This window comes from Myotis daubentonii, chromosome 8, assembly GCF_963259705.1.
Source record: "Myotis daubentonii chromosome 8, mMyoDau2.1, whole genome shotgun sequence".
NCBI lineage: Eukaryota > Metazoa > Chordata > Mammalia > Chiroptera > Vespertilionidae > Myotis > Myotis daubentonii.
In genome coordinates this window covers 73649368-73666050 of record NC_081847.1, presented here as the reverse complement: position 1 = coordinate 73666050, position 16683 = coordinate 73649368, and the positions used below count along the sequence as shown (strand labels likewise).

Genomic DNA, 16683 nt, shown 5'->3' with positions numbered 1-16683 from the left:
CCCACCACGTGGCCGCGCGGCCGGCCGGGTCCGGAGGCGGGTCCAGGCTGCGCCTGCGCACTGCCATCAGCGGGGACCAGGGTTCCGAGAAAAGGCTCCGGGAGAGGAAGAATAGGTGTAGGTTGTTGGGGGTGGGCGGCCATGGGAGGAGCCGGCTCCTTATGCAAATCACAGCGTCACGCGTGGGCTAGGGGCGGGGCAGTCGATGCAAAACCAGGTACTCCTTTAGAAGCGCGAGGGGGCGGTCCCTCCTTCCACGAGTCTCTGACGTAGCAGACGTCCCGTTTAAAAGAGGCCGCGCAGGCGCAGTGAGTCGAAATGCGAACTTAGGCTGTTACACAACTGCTGGGGTCTGCTCTCGCCGCCGGCCCGGCAGTCTGAGCGTCGCCGCCGCCGCCGCCGCCGCCGCCTCAGCGTTCCCGGAGGCTCAGACCCTCCGCCCCCGCCCCCGCTTACCCGCGCCTCCGGAGCCTCCGAGAGCCCCCGTCCGCCCGCACAGGCCGGTCCCGACCGCCTGCGTCTCCTCGGCGCCCCTTGCCACCCGCCGCGCTCGCCGCTCCGGCCGAAATGAGTGGGGACCATCTGCACAACGATTCCCAGGTACAGCCCGACCTCCGCGCCCCGCCTCGGCCCCCCGCGGTCTCCGGCCCCGGCCCCGACCTCCCGCTTTGACAGGCCGGAGCCCCCGGCCAGGGGCGGTCGGCCAGAGAACATCTGACCTCCAGGCCCCGGACGAAAGCTCCGAAGTTACGGTGTGGGGGGGATGGCTGCCCCCTCGGGCCCTCCCTGGGGCCCCCACCCCTGGGGGAAGCAGGGAGGGCCAGGCCCCCGGTGCGCGCGCTCGCCGCCCGCGGGGTTCATGTCCCTGTTGTCTCATAGTCTCTCCTTTTTCCCCTCCAGATCGAAGCGGATTTCCGATTGAATGGTGAGTGTGCCCCCCGCCCCGACCCCGGACCCCCCCGCTCCCCCCTTCCCCCCGTCGCCGGCCGCCTGCCCCGCGCCCGCCGGCGCCGGCAGAGGACAGACATGGCGTCCCAGAGACTAAGTCCGGGCTCCTCGCTCACCGGCCCCATTGTTCCCATCGGGCCGCCTCTAGACCTGCTTTCCGGGAACCCCAGCCCCCCCAGATCGCAGCCCTCCCGAGAGGGGGCAACGGAGACCCTGTGTCGCCTGCAGCCGGGCCTCGGGCAGCCTGTGCGGGTCCGGATTTCTCCCGGGAAAGTCGCCTTGTCGACAGTCGGGACTTAGTCTCTGCGCCATTTTCTTTTTCTCTCTCCTCTCCTTTCAGTGCCTGAGCCTTTCTCTCCCTCCCTCGGCTCCTTCCCTGAGCTGCCCAGAGAGAGCTCTCTGCAGAGCAGAGCCGTGTCCATCACAGCCCTCGCCGGGCAGGGAAGGGTGGGGGACGCAATTGTGACTATTTTTTTTTTCCCCCAAAGTGAACTTTATTTTGGGGGTAATTCCCTTTCTGCTGCTTGTTTGTTTCCTTTTCTGCATCCAGAATGAAAGCTTCCCTCTGGCAACAGTTGATTTTTTTTTTTTTTGGTAAGATGTTTATGATAGGAATTACGGCTGTAAAACTAAAGCCACCCTTTGTGGAGTTCTTCCTATTTTGAGATTGTTTTTCCCCAAGTTGTGTTGTTTGCAAAGGTAGTAAGTAGTACCTCCCTTCAAAAAGTTTACAAGTTCTCCATGGGCCACCCAATGTAAATGTTGAACTCAGGCATATTGATTTTTAAAAAAATGAAGGTAAAGTGTTATTGACTAGAACTTTTCAAGTGGCTGAGGTTCCTAAGGCAGTGCTTTTTAAGAAATGCAGTTTAGTGTACTTGTCAGGGGGAAAGGTGGTGGAGCATCTCATCATGGTCCGGGGGTATTGGCTTTTTCTTTTGGACTATGGGAAAGGGGGAAAAAAAAGATTTTATTTATTGAAACAAAGAGTGACCATCAACCCACCCTGCTTTCTGTTCATTCTTTTTCAAAAGCCGCTGTGTTTTTTTCAGGTATCAAGAGCTATTTGCTTCCCCCAGATCTTTATGTTTTCGAACTCGGTTCAGCCAAAGCAAGGCATTTATTCCTTGAATATTTTCACTTCAGTTACCCAGTGAAGATTCTCCCAATAAAAGGCTTATTACTCTTTGAGCCTTTTCAACGTTCTTGATTAAGGAGATCTGGTGTGCTGGGAATTCCCACAAATTCTGTTGGTACATAATCTTGTTCAGTGGAGTTGGGGTTCCAGGAACCTCTCCAATGGGAGAAGCTGATGAGTAGGTTTTCTGATGTTGTCATCAGCAGCCCATCATATTAGCCTGCTCTACTGAGAGCAGCTGTATGTCCAGATTTTGAAGTGGTACTCTGGCAGGAGATAGGCCGGTTAAGCAAAAATGTGGCATTTCTTGAGCACCTAAAATGTGCCAAGCCCAGTGCTACCGCAGTGCTGCGCCTGCCCTCAATTCAGTGTATTGGGGGAGACAATTAGTTAATTATAAGGTAGGTCCTGGGGCATATGTATACCCAAAGGGCTTTGGGGACTAGGGGACTTAATTTTGTCTGGGGGTGGGAAAGTTTCCCAGAAGGTGACTTCCGAGCTGGGTGTTATGCAAGACTACATAGATGCTAAGTGTCTTAACTATGTTTAGCCAACCTAGGATTTTAAAAGAGGGCGATGAGACCCCTGGAGTTCAGAAAACTTCAAAGAGTATAAATATGCTTCTTTGGGATGTGGGAGCAAAGAATTGATGTGGCAGGTAAGGATGTAAGAAGTCCTTTTAAAACCTCTCTTGGAGAAAGGATCTTAATACAGAAAAAGTATTTTGACTTTCAGAATGGGGCTGAGTAGGTAATATATTTAGTAATGAAACAGAGTTTAGTACCTTCTCAGAAAGTTAGGTCATCACTTAAATTATACAAAGGAAATATTGAATATGTGAGTGACTGTGGGCCATTTTTATAGAGGCTGGAGTAAACTGGCTATATTGACTTTTAGAATGTGTTGACTTGTAATAACAATAATTGCTAATATTTACGGAATACATTCTATTTGCCAGGCGCAAATTGCAGCTCTTTCCATGGAGCATCTAATTTAATCTTCAGAAGGACACTTATGAGTTAGGTACTATCATCTCTATTTTACAGATGAGGAAATTGAGGCTTAAGTTTATTTACTAACTTGCTCAGGGCAGTGAGTTGAGCACTCCAAAGCTCACAGGCTTTAGCCACAATGCTATATATGTGATTCTGAGATGATTCTGATGATTCTGTTTGAAGCTGCTCTACTTTCTTAGCTGAAAAAGGCAAGAGAGGTGAATTGGATAGTTCATCATTTGCTTACTTTTTCATCTAAATCTGCTCCTTCAAGAGAAAAAGCACTTTCATTGCCTCCCAATCCTAAGAGTCTGACAATGGAATGATTATCTTGTAGTGTGTAGAAGAAAGATGTAGAGTTAGTAACACTGTGCTTGCTCTATTAAGGAACACTGGTAATTAGCAATTGATTTATGTAACTATAAAAGACAGTTTTGAAAAAATGAAAATCAATGTTTAATTATGCTCATGACATGTCATTATTGAACTTTGTATTAAGAGTTTGCTTAAGCTCAATTTTAAGTGGACCTAACTTAAAGCCATCTTACAGATTAACTATGCAAGTTCATATATTAAAGCAAACATCCCTCATTTTTCCTCCCCTCATCCCCTAAGATCTAGAAGGTTTTGCCTTTTGGAGCGCATTCTTTACATTAGTTAAAACTATTGGCTGTTCTTAGAGATTTAGAACATTCTGACCCATACTCAATTGCTGAGAAAATCTTTTATATGTGAAATGTATTTATATTTAAAATATTGACCGTGAGCTGGGAGTTTCAGGAGTGGAAACTATATTCTCTTTTACCTAAGTTAAAAGACTTCCCTCCTAACTGTAATGGGCTGAGTCATGGTTACAGAACTGTCAGGCTATCAGTAGAGTTGATAGTGATAACATCAGGTTGGAGGGGTAGTGATCCTTTTGCTCTTTCAAAGACTTGAAGTCTGCCTATTTTGGAGTTGTGGGGTTCTTCCTTCCCCAGCATGAGCAAAGTAAGATGCTTGATTCCATCAGTGATTATTCTGAGGAATGTTATATGGGGTTGTAGTTTGACATCATCTTGTGTTGATTCTGGTTAGCTTAATGGATTCAAATGGGATGGGGGAATGAAATATAAATTGTTTCTGATGCTAGCAGATAGTTGTACTTTTGTGCTGTTGGGTGCAGATTGGGGTGGGGGATGACTGATGATGTAGCTATCTGAAAGGTACTATCACATTTTAAAAACGACAAACTTCTAATGAGAAGTCTGGCACATCTTCCTCCTCAATCCAAAAACACTTAGGCATCGTGCTCCAGTGTCGTCTTTCCCAGCGCTGTAGATTACTTGGGGCACCTTTTCAGAATTAGCAACCTGTTGTAGAATCTTTATACCACACTTAGATATAAAACTAAAGTTGCCTGTTAACATGTGTTTTTTATATTACCAGTATATCAGGACTCATAAACAAATTTTAGATTCTGATGTTCCGTGGTAAAACAAGAAAATCTAGGAGTTACTAAAGGAATCTGAAATACCTCATGGTTTGAAAGGTGAATACTGGATTAATGCTAATTGTTATCAACTCACACTTTTCTTTGCTAAGTAAGGTAAAATGGAAAATATGAACCCAGGGTCAGTCCCCAAATCTCATTTTAACCAATAGTAGAAAAAATTTTTTTGAATCTGATTATTTTCTTTAACATCAGCATAAAAATGGGTAATTGTGAGAGTTTGAAAAAGGGATTTGTTCATTTGTTCTGGGTCTTAGTGAATTAGTATTCATTTATACATTAAACAGTGCCAAGGATTCCTAACATATCTTAAAATCTTATATTCCAAAATTAAGCTCTTGGGTTTTATTGTTTTTGGCATGTGGGGATGAGGAGGTGTGCAAAAAATGCCTGCCTTTTTAGTCTGTAAGTATGTTAGAGAAAGCTTTGTGTTGTCTATTAATTATAATAACAGTTATCTTCTGCTGATGGTATGGGAAATGATTCTGTTGTACTTTCAGTGCAAAATCTGGTTTTCCTCAAACCCATAGTTGTTTCCCCAGAAGCATGTTTTGTGTGAGATTGCATTCTTTCCATATGAAACTACGTTGAACACAAATAAAGCTTTAGGTTCACTTAGAAAGTGGACAAAATTGTAATTATTTACATTTGAATGAAGCTATGGAAATTATTGAAATGAGTATTTGATCTGGGACTCTGAGTTTAAAACCCTCTTGAAAGGTAAAATGTAATCAATTCATTGCATTTAGAGGTGGAAGAAAGTCAGTTGAGTGACTTTTCTGTGTCCTGTGGTTTAGATGATCTGACTGCCCTTAATTAATTTGAAACCATTAACTTCTCATAATAAAGGCATTGGAAAAAATGTTTGAGAATTTGGCTTCTTAAGGTAAAAAGTTGGGGATGGGAGAAGTTCCTAACTGGTCCTTAAGAAGTGAATGAGGTATTGTGTTTAAAGGAAGCTTTCAATTGTGTTTAAACTTTGAGCAGTAATAGTCTTTTCTCTCTATTTCCATGCCTAGTAAATCTGAAGTTTGAGAAGCAGCTTTCCATCTCCAGGGCTCCACACCAGTAGTTGAAGTAGGAAATCTAAAATAAAGTAGAGGCAAATAGCATGGAATGATTAGCATTTTGCCAACCCTCACCCTTTCCCCACAACCTGCCTATCTAGGTGTCTGCAGTGTGCTCTGAGCTGATAGCCTAAGTCCTGGGAACGGGGGATAAAGATATGGGGAGTACGGTAGCCTCAACTATATTAGGTGGGAAAAGCTTTATAGTTTATAGTGGAATATCTGTTAGGTATTAATGGTATTTTGGGTAGTGTTATAGAAAATGACTAATAGTTTGCTGAGGTGATTTAATAGCAAATACATGTTTAACATGATTTTTATTCTATATGTTCAGGAAAGATTCTAAATTTTCTTTAAATTGGGAGAGAAGTGACTTTGCTGATTAAGTCAAGTATCTCTCTATGGTTTATGGGTTGTAATATCATCAAGCTAGATCACCCCTTATCAAAATCTGTATTAATGGGTGTCATTTATGTCTCCATATTTTAGAAAAGAAACTCCAAGTGAGCTAGGAAATTTAAGTTTTAAATTTATTTTTGGTAGCTATTCATTTTTAATTTGTTGTCTTAAGTTTTTAGATCCATTCAGTTATCTCCCTGCCACTTTGACCTTATATACTATTCTTGAAATATTTTCTGAAATGTCTAGCAAATATTTATTTTTATTTTTTAAACATTTTTATTGATTTCAGAGAGGGAGAGGGAGAGAGAGAGAGAAGCATCAATGATGAGAGAGAATCATTGATTGGCTGCCTCCTGCACAACCTCCATGGGGATCGAGCCCAAAATCCAGGCATATGCCCTGACGGGGAATCTGTGACCTCCTGGTTCACAGGTTGATGCTCAACCACTGAGCCACATCGGCTGGGCAGATATTTTTATTTACATCTCCCTTCTGCCCTCCTGATTAGATTTGGGGTAAGGTGCATCTCTACCAGGCCTTCAATTCCTCTTTGAGCCTTTGAAGTTAACTTTGTGTCTTTGGATTTAAGGAGCCAAAGGACTCAGTTCATTAGCATTTCTGAAACACCTAGATAAGCTCCAATAAAAGGTGTTAAAGCAATCAGGGATGTTGGGGACTTTATTTCTCTTTGGTGTTGAATATGTTGAGGACAAGATAAGTAGATTCCTGGGTATTCTGACATTTTCCTGTATGTATTTTAACAACAAAAACAAATCAGTCAACCCTTGAACCCAGTAGTCTTTGTATTTTTCTTAGCACAGCCTAGCAAAGATAGATGCTTGGGAGATTTCTTGGAGGAGATATCCTTGGCGATTTGGTCCCCTCCCCTTACATCCCACCCAAAAATTTTATGTTGAAGGTTAGTCTTACAACAGAATACATTAGAAATGTACCCTTTGCTGTTTAGTAAAAGTTCAGATTTTGATCTTGCTACTATATATGAATGCCCAGATACATAAAGCTTCATAGGCAAAATACTGGTTGGGCAGAAGACTTACCTAGCAGGTGTCAGGATAGGTGGATTAGGGGATCTCATTGGCTAAGACCCCCTTACTTTACCCAATTCCTATAACCCCTTTATTTCTTCTTTTTTAAAAAATATATTTTATTGATTTTTTACAGAGAGGAAGGGAGAGGGATAGATAGCCAGAAACATCAATGAGAGAGAAACCTCGATCAGCCGCCTCCTGCACACCTCCCACTGGGGATGTGCCCGCAACCAAGGTACATGCCCTTGACCGGAATCAGACCTGGGATCTTTCAGTCCGCAGGCCGACGCTCTATCCACTGAGCCAAACTGGTTATGGCCCCCTTTATTTCTTTTTAAAAAAGATATTTTTATTGGTTTCAGAGAGGAAGAGAAATGTCAATGCTGAGAATCATTGATAGGCTGCCTCCTGCACGCCCCCTTCTGGGGATTGAGCCCACAACCTGGCATGTGCCCTGACCGGGATTGGAACTGTGACCTCCTGGTTCATAGGTCGACACTCAACCACTGAGCCACACCAGCCACACCCCCCTTTATTTCTTTGTAGTTAGCTGTCAGAGCTCTTGCATAGCAGCAGAAGGGGAAATGAGAGGAAAGGAACTAATTTTGAGAGTTTAGTAAACATGTTTTTGTATTCATCAAATCTGAATTTAATGCAAATAATACAGATTACATAGGTTTGTGGGAGAAGCAGGGACCAGGAAAGGAAACTTTCTTTTTACACCTTCTCACCTCCCCTTTTTGGTAGTATACTGCCTCTCAGATTCCAGAAATCCCACTCAGGTTGTAGTTTGTAAGCTTCTAGTACAGATGTCACAGCCTGCCCTTAATTATCTGCTGATAGAGATATCTTAGACCCCTTGCACCTGGAATGTTAGGTCTTCAGGAGATGCTTTGGTGTTAAGGCTGGAACCAGGTTGATATTGAAGGGTATAAGTGATGAAGAGGGAGGTTATGGGGAGATAGCATACTCTTGAGCAGCTGTGGTAAAATAGAAAATTGGAATAGAAATCAGAAAAATCTAGATAAATCTCTGTTCTTACTATGAAACTTGCCCCGGCCACTATACTTTGTCATGTACAAACAAGGATGTTATTTCTATTTTTCACACACTATTGAGAAATAAATGAGTATGTGAATGTGCCTCTCTATTCACATTTTAAAATTTAAACGTTGGCAGACAGCTTCCACTTTGAAATGGATCTTTACTTTGAATATTAGGTTCGAAGTGGTGATGTTGGTAACTCCTTCCTTCACTGGTATTCCTTGTTAATGCTTTCAGTTCTTTCTGACATTTACATAGTAAACAGTAGCATATAACAAGAGTTGGTTGAATCTTCACCTAACTGAACTGCATAGCCTACACTGATCTCTTCCACCTATCAAGCAATCACTGTGAAATAAGAGGTGGTGTATCTATGTCTAGGTTTGGGAAAGTAGGAGCCCAATGTATATCTGGTTCCTACTTTTCTATAAGAACAAGTCTAAGGCAAGGTGGTCATCGCTAAAAAGAAGCTCTTCCAGCTATAGAGAAGACGGGCATAGAAATGAAAGAAGTGTATTGATGTGACTAATTTCTCAGTCCTTTCCTATGGATTTTCAATAAAAGATACCCAGAGCTTTACCTTTTAGATACATTTAATAAATGAAATGCCAAATTCATTATTTGTGATTTTTTTTTAAACCACAAAATACAGTGTATCTTGTGTCAACATGTTTTTTCAAAGGCCACTATTTTACTTCTCCCCTAACATTTTTAAAACGAGAAAATTCAAAGCATCCAAGTTACCTTAATTTTTCATTTATCCATATGGTTAAAGTGACCAACTCAACTTCCCGTGAAATAGTAATTCCTGGGAAAAAGAACCCCTTAAATCAGTGGTTCTCAACCTTATGGCCCTTTAAATACAGTTCCTCATGTTGTGACCCAACCATAAAATTATTTTCGTTGCTACTTCATAACTGTAATGTTGCTACTGTTATGAATCGTAATGTAAATATCTGATATGCAGGATGGTCTTAGGCGACCCCTGTGAAAGGGTCATTTGACCGCCAAAGGGATCGCGACCACAGGTTGAGAACTGCTGCCTTAAATAATAAAGCTGAGGTAGGTATGAGAATTTAAGTAGTGAACACCATGTTAACAGTCGTGTATAAGTCCCAAGTTGAGAGATTAAAAAAATGTAGTCAGCAGACATTTCAGTAATGGCTCATAAGTCTAGCTAATGTTGAGTATTGAATTGCCTTGAACATGTTATTTTGGAAGTGCTACTTGAAAATAAACCAGAGTCAGGGGTATGTTCACTAATGTCCATTAGATGAAGCCAAAAGGATCTTAGTAGAGGTCTTCCGCAAAGGATTATCAGATAAGCATCACAATAGGAGCAGACTTCAAAATTAATATTCAATCAAAGGTTGGCCAGAGAATGTAATTTTGTAGAATAGAAACTACAGAATAGGGTCTAATTTTAAAGAGTCTTCCAAGACTCTGGCTGGTGTGGCTCAGTTGATGGGTGTTGTCCTGTGTATGAAAGGTTGCCAGTTTGACTCCTGTTCAAGGGCACAACCTGGGTTGCCAGCTCAATCCCTTGTAGGGGGCCTACAGGAGGCAGATGATTGATGTACTCTCACATCAATGTTTCCCTCTTCCTTCCTCTCTAAAAAATCAATCAATTAAAAAATATATAAACATTTTAGGAATGTATGGTTCTTAAAGTATATGGGGAAAAACCTGTGGGAATGTGAATATTTGTTAATATTGCATGGCTATACTGCCCTCAGTATGAGTCCAAAATAGGATTGGATTTTTTAAAATACATTTTTATTGATTTCAGAGAGGAAAGGAGAGGGGGAGAGAGAAACATCAATGATGAGATAATCATTAATTGGCGGCCTCCTGCACATTCCCTACTAGGGACCAAGCCCACAATCCAGGCATGTGTCCTGACCAGGAATCAAACTGTGACGTGACCTCCTGGTTCATAGGTTCACACTCAACCACTGAACCACACCAGCTGGATAGAATTGGATTTTTAAAAGTCTGCAAAACTTTGGCTTCTTTCTTTTATATAATTTTTCTGATTCAGGATGTTAATAGTTTTGGGGGGATTGGGTGGGGCTACCCCCTCCCCCCCTCCCTGCCCCAAGTCAGGCAACCTGATATAGTGGAAAGGATCGAGACTCTGAGCCAAGGGGAAGTTAACCTCCGAGTCTTAGTTCTTCACCTGTGAACTGTCTAATACTTAACCCCACAAGGTTGAGGATTAAAGAGCATGTGAGGATCACTGGAGAAAGGTAAAGCTTAGAACAAAATTTTTAGTTCCTTGTCAGTCCTTAAAAAATCCCAAACACCTTTTTCAGAGATTGTTTTATTAGTCTTTTGTACAAAGAAAACTTCTTTAATTTCTTGAAATTTTGGTATTGTGAGATTGTACTCAAGGGGAGGAGGGTCACTAGGGAGCCTGAGTATGCTACTATCGCTTTGAATCGGAGACAGGCTGGCTCAGGGTACAGACTTGCCTTGACTTTGTGGCCCTGTACAAATCACTTGTTACTTGTAAGTTAAATTACAGTTTAAGAATCTTTGGCAATGAGTAACTTTCTCCCCTTTGAATTTGGGATAGTGCAAAAGGTTACATATAAGCTAAGAATTTCATGTTTCACTGCAAATGGAAAATTTAAGTTGCCATATTCATTAATTCAAACATTCAGAAAGTAAATACTAGTAACGACTAGACACAAGTGAACAAGATAAACCCATATGGCTCTCAGAACAAACATTCTGAAGTTAGTCTGTTGTAGGTCTGTACAGTCACTTTCTCCATTGAGATTTCCATATTTTTCACTGGTCCATGGGACAAAGGCTCCTGTCATACCAGGGTGAATGGGGATGGAAGGTACTTTCTGGCAGTTAATGCTTTAGTGAAAGAGTGATGTAGAGAGAGTAGTTCCCAGTACTAGGAGGTTTGTTTTTTTTTCCCTTAAAATTGGAAACCTAGGTTCTTACATTTCCAAAGATGTTCAGATTCATAACTGTTCTAGAAAATCTTTATTTTTAGGATGCCTATAAGCTCATTAAACCTTTTCACATGTAATAGAAGAATAGTTTAAAGTTCTATACACTTATTTCTCAGTGTTTCTTTGTATCAGACGCCTGTACTGAATGAATTTTAGAATAGTAGTTTTCAGGTAGATTTGTCAAAGTGACTAGAAATGTAATAAAGAGTGTGCAATCACCATTTTTGTAAATTTGAGAAACTAAAATCTTAGGGATTAGACCAGCCGTGGGCAAACTACGGCCTGCGGGCTGGATCCGGCCTGTTTGAAATGAATAAAACTAAAAAAAATAAAAAAAATTAAAAAAAAGACCGTACCCTTTTATGTAATGATGTTTACTTTGAATTTATATTAGTTCACACAAACACTCCATCCATGCTTTTGTTCCGGCCCTCTGGTCCAGTTTAAGAACCCATTGTGGCCCTCGAGTCAAAAAGTTTGCCCACCCCTGGATTAGACTCAGTACTTAAACTCCTGGGAAACTAATTTTATGAAACACTTTGAATATACTTACTATTATAATTCCTTCCTAATCATGCAATACTTTGATATGGACAATACACTAAAGCTGTTAAACTCAGGAAGGGTCATAGTACATAGAGGTATTACTATATAGTGATTTGAGTACTGGAAAAGTGATTGAGACTAAATGTTAGACTTAACTGTACCTTATTCTTACAGTCAGTGTGTTTTCACCGAAATGGATGCAATGTCGGTAGTTCTTGCTATTTAACATTAGAAATAAAGAAACAAGAGCCTCGGGGAATTGATCATACCTCAGAACCTGTTTCATAATTTTTCATGGTTTCAGTTAACCTTTTCAAAAGGAACCAAAAAAGGAGAGGATGGACACAATTGACTAGTCTTTGTAACTGCCACTTGTTACACTTCCAAACAAGAAGCTCTCCAAGGCCAGATACCCCAACTCTGTGAAGTCTCCCTTAGCAGTGCAGAAGTCCTGGGCAGATGGGGTGGGCTCAGTGGAGGTTCAGCTGGTGATAGTTTGACGATAGTTACTACTTTTTCCCCTTAAAAATCAAATCACCTTCCCTTGTGTGATATAAAAATAGGCATTTCAGCAGAACTAATCCTTTGTAGATGTTAGCACCAACTACCCTAATCTCAGAATGTTGGGAAAGTTGTCCGTTAGCAGAAGTATGTTGTTTTCTCTGTGGGGAAATGGATTCAAGTTGGGTAAACAAGAAGTTAAAAATTTTCTCCTTGCCCTGGCTGGTTTGGATCAGTGGTTAGAGTGTCAGCCTGCAGACTGAAGGGTTGCAGGTTCGATTCTGGTCCAGGGCACGTACCTCAGTTGCAGGCTCTATCCCTGGCCTAGGTCAGGATGCATGCAGGAAGCAACCATTAGGGAGGCAGCCAATCAATGTGTCCCTCTCACAGCAGTGTTTCCCTTCCTCCCACTCTCTCAAAATCAATGGAAAGAATATCCTTGAGTGAGGATTAACAAACAAAAAAAATTGTTTTTTTCTCCTTATAGTCCTGAAAATACTATAGAACTCCTTTAGGACTTGAGGTAACTCTAGAATTGAGATGTCGGATAATCTTGAGCTCAGATTTTTAGGGAAGTAGTTTTAAAGTTATAATACAATATGATGAAATGTATCCATAAGTGACTGAAAACATAGTAAAAGTGTTTGCATAAGACTGGAAGAACATCAAGCAGAATCCACACTGATTGCACATAGGCAAATATGTAGGCCGGTAGGTGCTATTGTACAAAAGTGGAGATACTTTGCTAAGTGCTTTTATTGAAAACATTTTGTTATTTTTTAAAGGTCTTCTCCAGCCACCCTATTTCCTGAAAATAAAGTTCAGTGTGCATTCTTTTCCCACAAATCTATGATCCTGTTTTGTTCTGTTCAAGTATTTCTTTTTACCTGGAGTGCCTCTTGGGTTTAAATAAGTATACCCAGGACTTCTCCAATTTATCACCTATTTTTAGGAAGGAAGGCGGTATTCTAAGCTCCTTAGAAATATCTCAGAGCCTGTTTTAATATTGAAGGCATAGTCATAGATACTCTGTTTCCTTTCTAGTGATGTCTGTCTGCAGTCACCACTTAACCCCATGCCAAAAGTGACCACTTTTCTCTGGCTTTCACGGAGTCCTTGTCCTGTTCCAGTTTTTCATTCTGGTCTGGAGAAATTTTCATGTTTTCTTACTTTATTAGGAAGTGGGCAAGATTATTATTTCATTCTGTATGTTCAATAAAGAGGCCTTCAACAAATATTGTGAAACGAGAAGCCCTCAGCTGATTGAAGATCAAATGAAAAACATTGAGAGCTTTCCACTAAATTTTCGTTGTAACGTGTATAAGAATCACCTGGGAGTGTTTAGTACAAATACATACAGTGGGGCCTTGACTTAGAAGTGTCCCGACTAACAATGTTTTTTTCGCTGTCTCTCGGCTGATTTTTTGCATTGAGTTGACAGAGTAATTTGAGTTAACGAACTCCTTAACGAGCTCGGTCTCTGAAGGAATTAAACTCGTAAGTCAAGGCCCCACTGTATTCCTAGTCTTATGTCTCTAAGTTGATTCTGTAGTGAAGTATACTGAGAAATCTGCATTTTAAATATATCTTAACAATCTTAGGTGACTCTGATTAATGCAGGTGATCATAAGTGACCTTTGGAGAATCCGATTTATCTGGATTTTACTGTTGTAAATGGCTAAGATGGGTGTTTTGCCTCATTTGATTAAGGTACTCAATTGGTTGAGCTCTTAAGCTTATAGGATTTTTAAAAAAGGAACAGAACAGTATTTTCCAAAAAGAGTTTATTAAAGCTTGATAATTATCCCACTCTAATTTAAATAAATATCTTCTACCTTTCAATGAGCATTTACCTAAATAGCAGATACTTAACTGCCTTTGCAGCTGTTCACTATGTGTCTTGTCAGAATCTGAATCCTTTCTCCTACTTCCACGTTTAACAAGCTTATTTGATTCTGATGTCATCTTTTAGGATTGGGTGACTAAATAGAGCACAAAGTGCTAATACCTATTCCTAGGATGGTTAAGGCGGGGCTTTAGTGGAATGCTGAGGATCTAATCTTTGTAGGTCACTCCCTTGAGATTAAGTTAGGGGTCTTTAAACTATTGATGGCAGTGATTGAAATGGGAGTATTTGAATAGAGCAGTGATTCTTAAAGTGTGGTTTCCTGATCACCAGCATTAGCATTGTCTAGGAACTTGGAAATGCAGTTTCATCCATACCTACCTCTAGGAGTGGGGGCTCAAACATCTAGGTTTTAAGGAGTCAAGTAGGTGCTCTGATGCACACTAAGGTTTCAGAACCAGTGGAATAGAGAAAGATTTGAAATTCTTTCTCCTGTTGAGCCTCACATTTTTAGGAAGAATGAAAGACAGTTGGCAAAGTCCACCTGCTCCCCAGTGAAATATAATGTTGGGTTCAACTCTTTGTTAGCTGGGTGGCCTTGAGCAAATCACAACTCTATCCTAGTTTTCTCATCTGTAAAAATAGGGATAATAGCTACCTCAGAGTCATATGAAAGAGCACCTAGTACCTGGTCCTACTACTTCCCCAAAGTCAAATAATTGACAAGAATAAGATAAGCTGACTGATCAAAATAAACTTCTGATCAAATTCTTTAGTCACAACATTTATATGATGCCTAGAACTAGTATTATAGTGATTCAGCCTCTTTAAGCAGTGCTCTTTGCTTATTTTTTTCACAAGGTGGATAGCTGGGCCTCAGTAGTTGTTTAGTACTTGGACTTCCTTATAATTATGAAGTTGGAGTGATTCATAATGGGAGGAGGGTCCTCTGCAACATAAAAAGGAGCCAGTTACATAGCACCAGAAAGGCTTCTAAACAATCTGTGCTCAGGCTTAGTCTTTCTACACTTGTCTTCCAGAGACTGTCCTGTGCATGTCAAGCACCCTCCTTAGTGGTACTCTAGACAATGAAGGCCCCAGGTTTGAATTAGTAGTAATAGGATGCATGAAGCAACACATCAACACACCTGACACCTTTATGGCTAGACAACTTGTGGACTTGGCATTTTGAGGCCTATGTCCATTGGAAACAAGCTGCTTAAGCTGAGCTGTGGATTTCTGTGTAGCTTCGGCACAAGGTTTGTACTCACGTTCACGACTTCTCAGGCATTAAGGGCTCACTTAATTACAAGCAAAGGAGAACAAGTTGGCAGGAATGAACTTGTCCTAATTGAGCTGGTACATTTTCAGGTTAGACAAGTCCTTTTTCCCCTTTAAGTTCTGCCTCCTGGAAAAGCAGAAGCATTTTCAGTGCAGGGGTGTGCTTGTGACTCACTACAAAAGAGTATATGAAATGCAAATGCCCTCATAAGGGCCTCCTTAATTACTTTAGGAGGCAAGAGTAAAAAATTCCAACTTTGTCTTATATTTGAGAACAAAGATGTGTTGGTAAAATGGAATTTGTTTGCCATACTCCTGAAGCTTAAAATAATTGCTCTATCTAGGTTTAATTTCTACTTCGGCGGCCAGCACTCATTGAGGCTGTGGTTCTCCAGGAGCCCTGTGCAGCAGTGGCCTGCTTTTTGAGATGGCCACTTTAGCCAGGCAAACTTCTGGCTGGCCATAAGGAACTACACACCATGTAGAGCTTTGCCATGTAGGCAAAAGGCCTCTGACTGGGGTCCAGCAGGGGAGTTGGTGTAGGCAAGGCATTCAGACAAAGAAGGTCTCAACTGGACTTTATCAGCTGTGACCAGAGCAAAATCACACTACATGGTACCTCCTTCTCCCTACCAGTAAAAGGAAGGTGTTGACCTGGATCCAAGTGCTTGTCAGTCAGCACCGATTGAAATAGAACTTTCACTGACAGTAGAACTTTCTGTCATGATGGAAATGTTCTGTACCTGTGGTGTCCCATATGGTAGCTGTTAGTCATATGAGACTGTTGAGCCCTTGAAATGTGGCTAGTGTGGCCCAAGAGCTTAATTTTTAAATTTCATCTTACTTAAGATTAAAATAGCTACATATGTGGCTGGTAGCTACCATATTGGATAGCACAGTTCTAGATAAAATTTAGGTAAGAGTAGAGAGATTCAGGTTTATATTTTGCTTGGAATATGGATGGCTGGAGCTCTTGGAACTTAAAAATCCAAAACAGGTGTAAATTCAGTGTGTTATAAGTTTGAGAAACAGTCTTCCTTCTGTGTGCATACATTACCTTAGCTTGAGTGACATTCTAAGAGGACTTATGACTGGTAAGTTGTTTTTACTAAAGCAGTCGGAAGCCCAGGCAGTTCTCCATTGTACTTTAGTACTACACAAAGATGAACATTTAAGGCCTTTTGGATTGAATAAATTATCATTTTAGCAACCCTATCAGGTAGGCCATGTCCATTTTGTAGGTGACAAAACAGATTAACTTACATTTATATGCACCTTTATCCTTTAAAGTGGATGGAAGATATTAGTTCACAACTTCATTTAAAATTGCAAGTTTTTAGCATGTTGCTATAACAAGTTAAATATGTATTTGTTAAATTGTACTCAAGTAATGAGTGAATGA

At 41.1% G+C, this 16683-nt stretch overlaps 1 protein-coding gene across 1 annotated transcript in view; it reads left to right on the top strand.

Annotated features, from left to right (window-relative positions):
• Positions 1-309: 309 nt before the first annotated feature.
• Positions 310-16683, top strand: part of TOP1 (DNA topoisomerase I) — an 88084-nt gene continuing 71710 nt past the window's right edge. Inside the window, exons 1-2 of the mRNA XM_059707073.1 lie at positions 310-600; positions 901-925. Of these exons, the coding sequence (XP_059563056.1) occupies positions 568-600; positions 901-925 (58 nt within the window). The 5' untranslated portion in view covers positions 310-567. The remainder of the gene's footprint in view (positions 601-900; positions 926-16683) is intronic.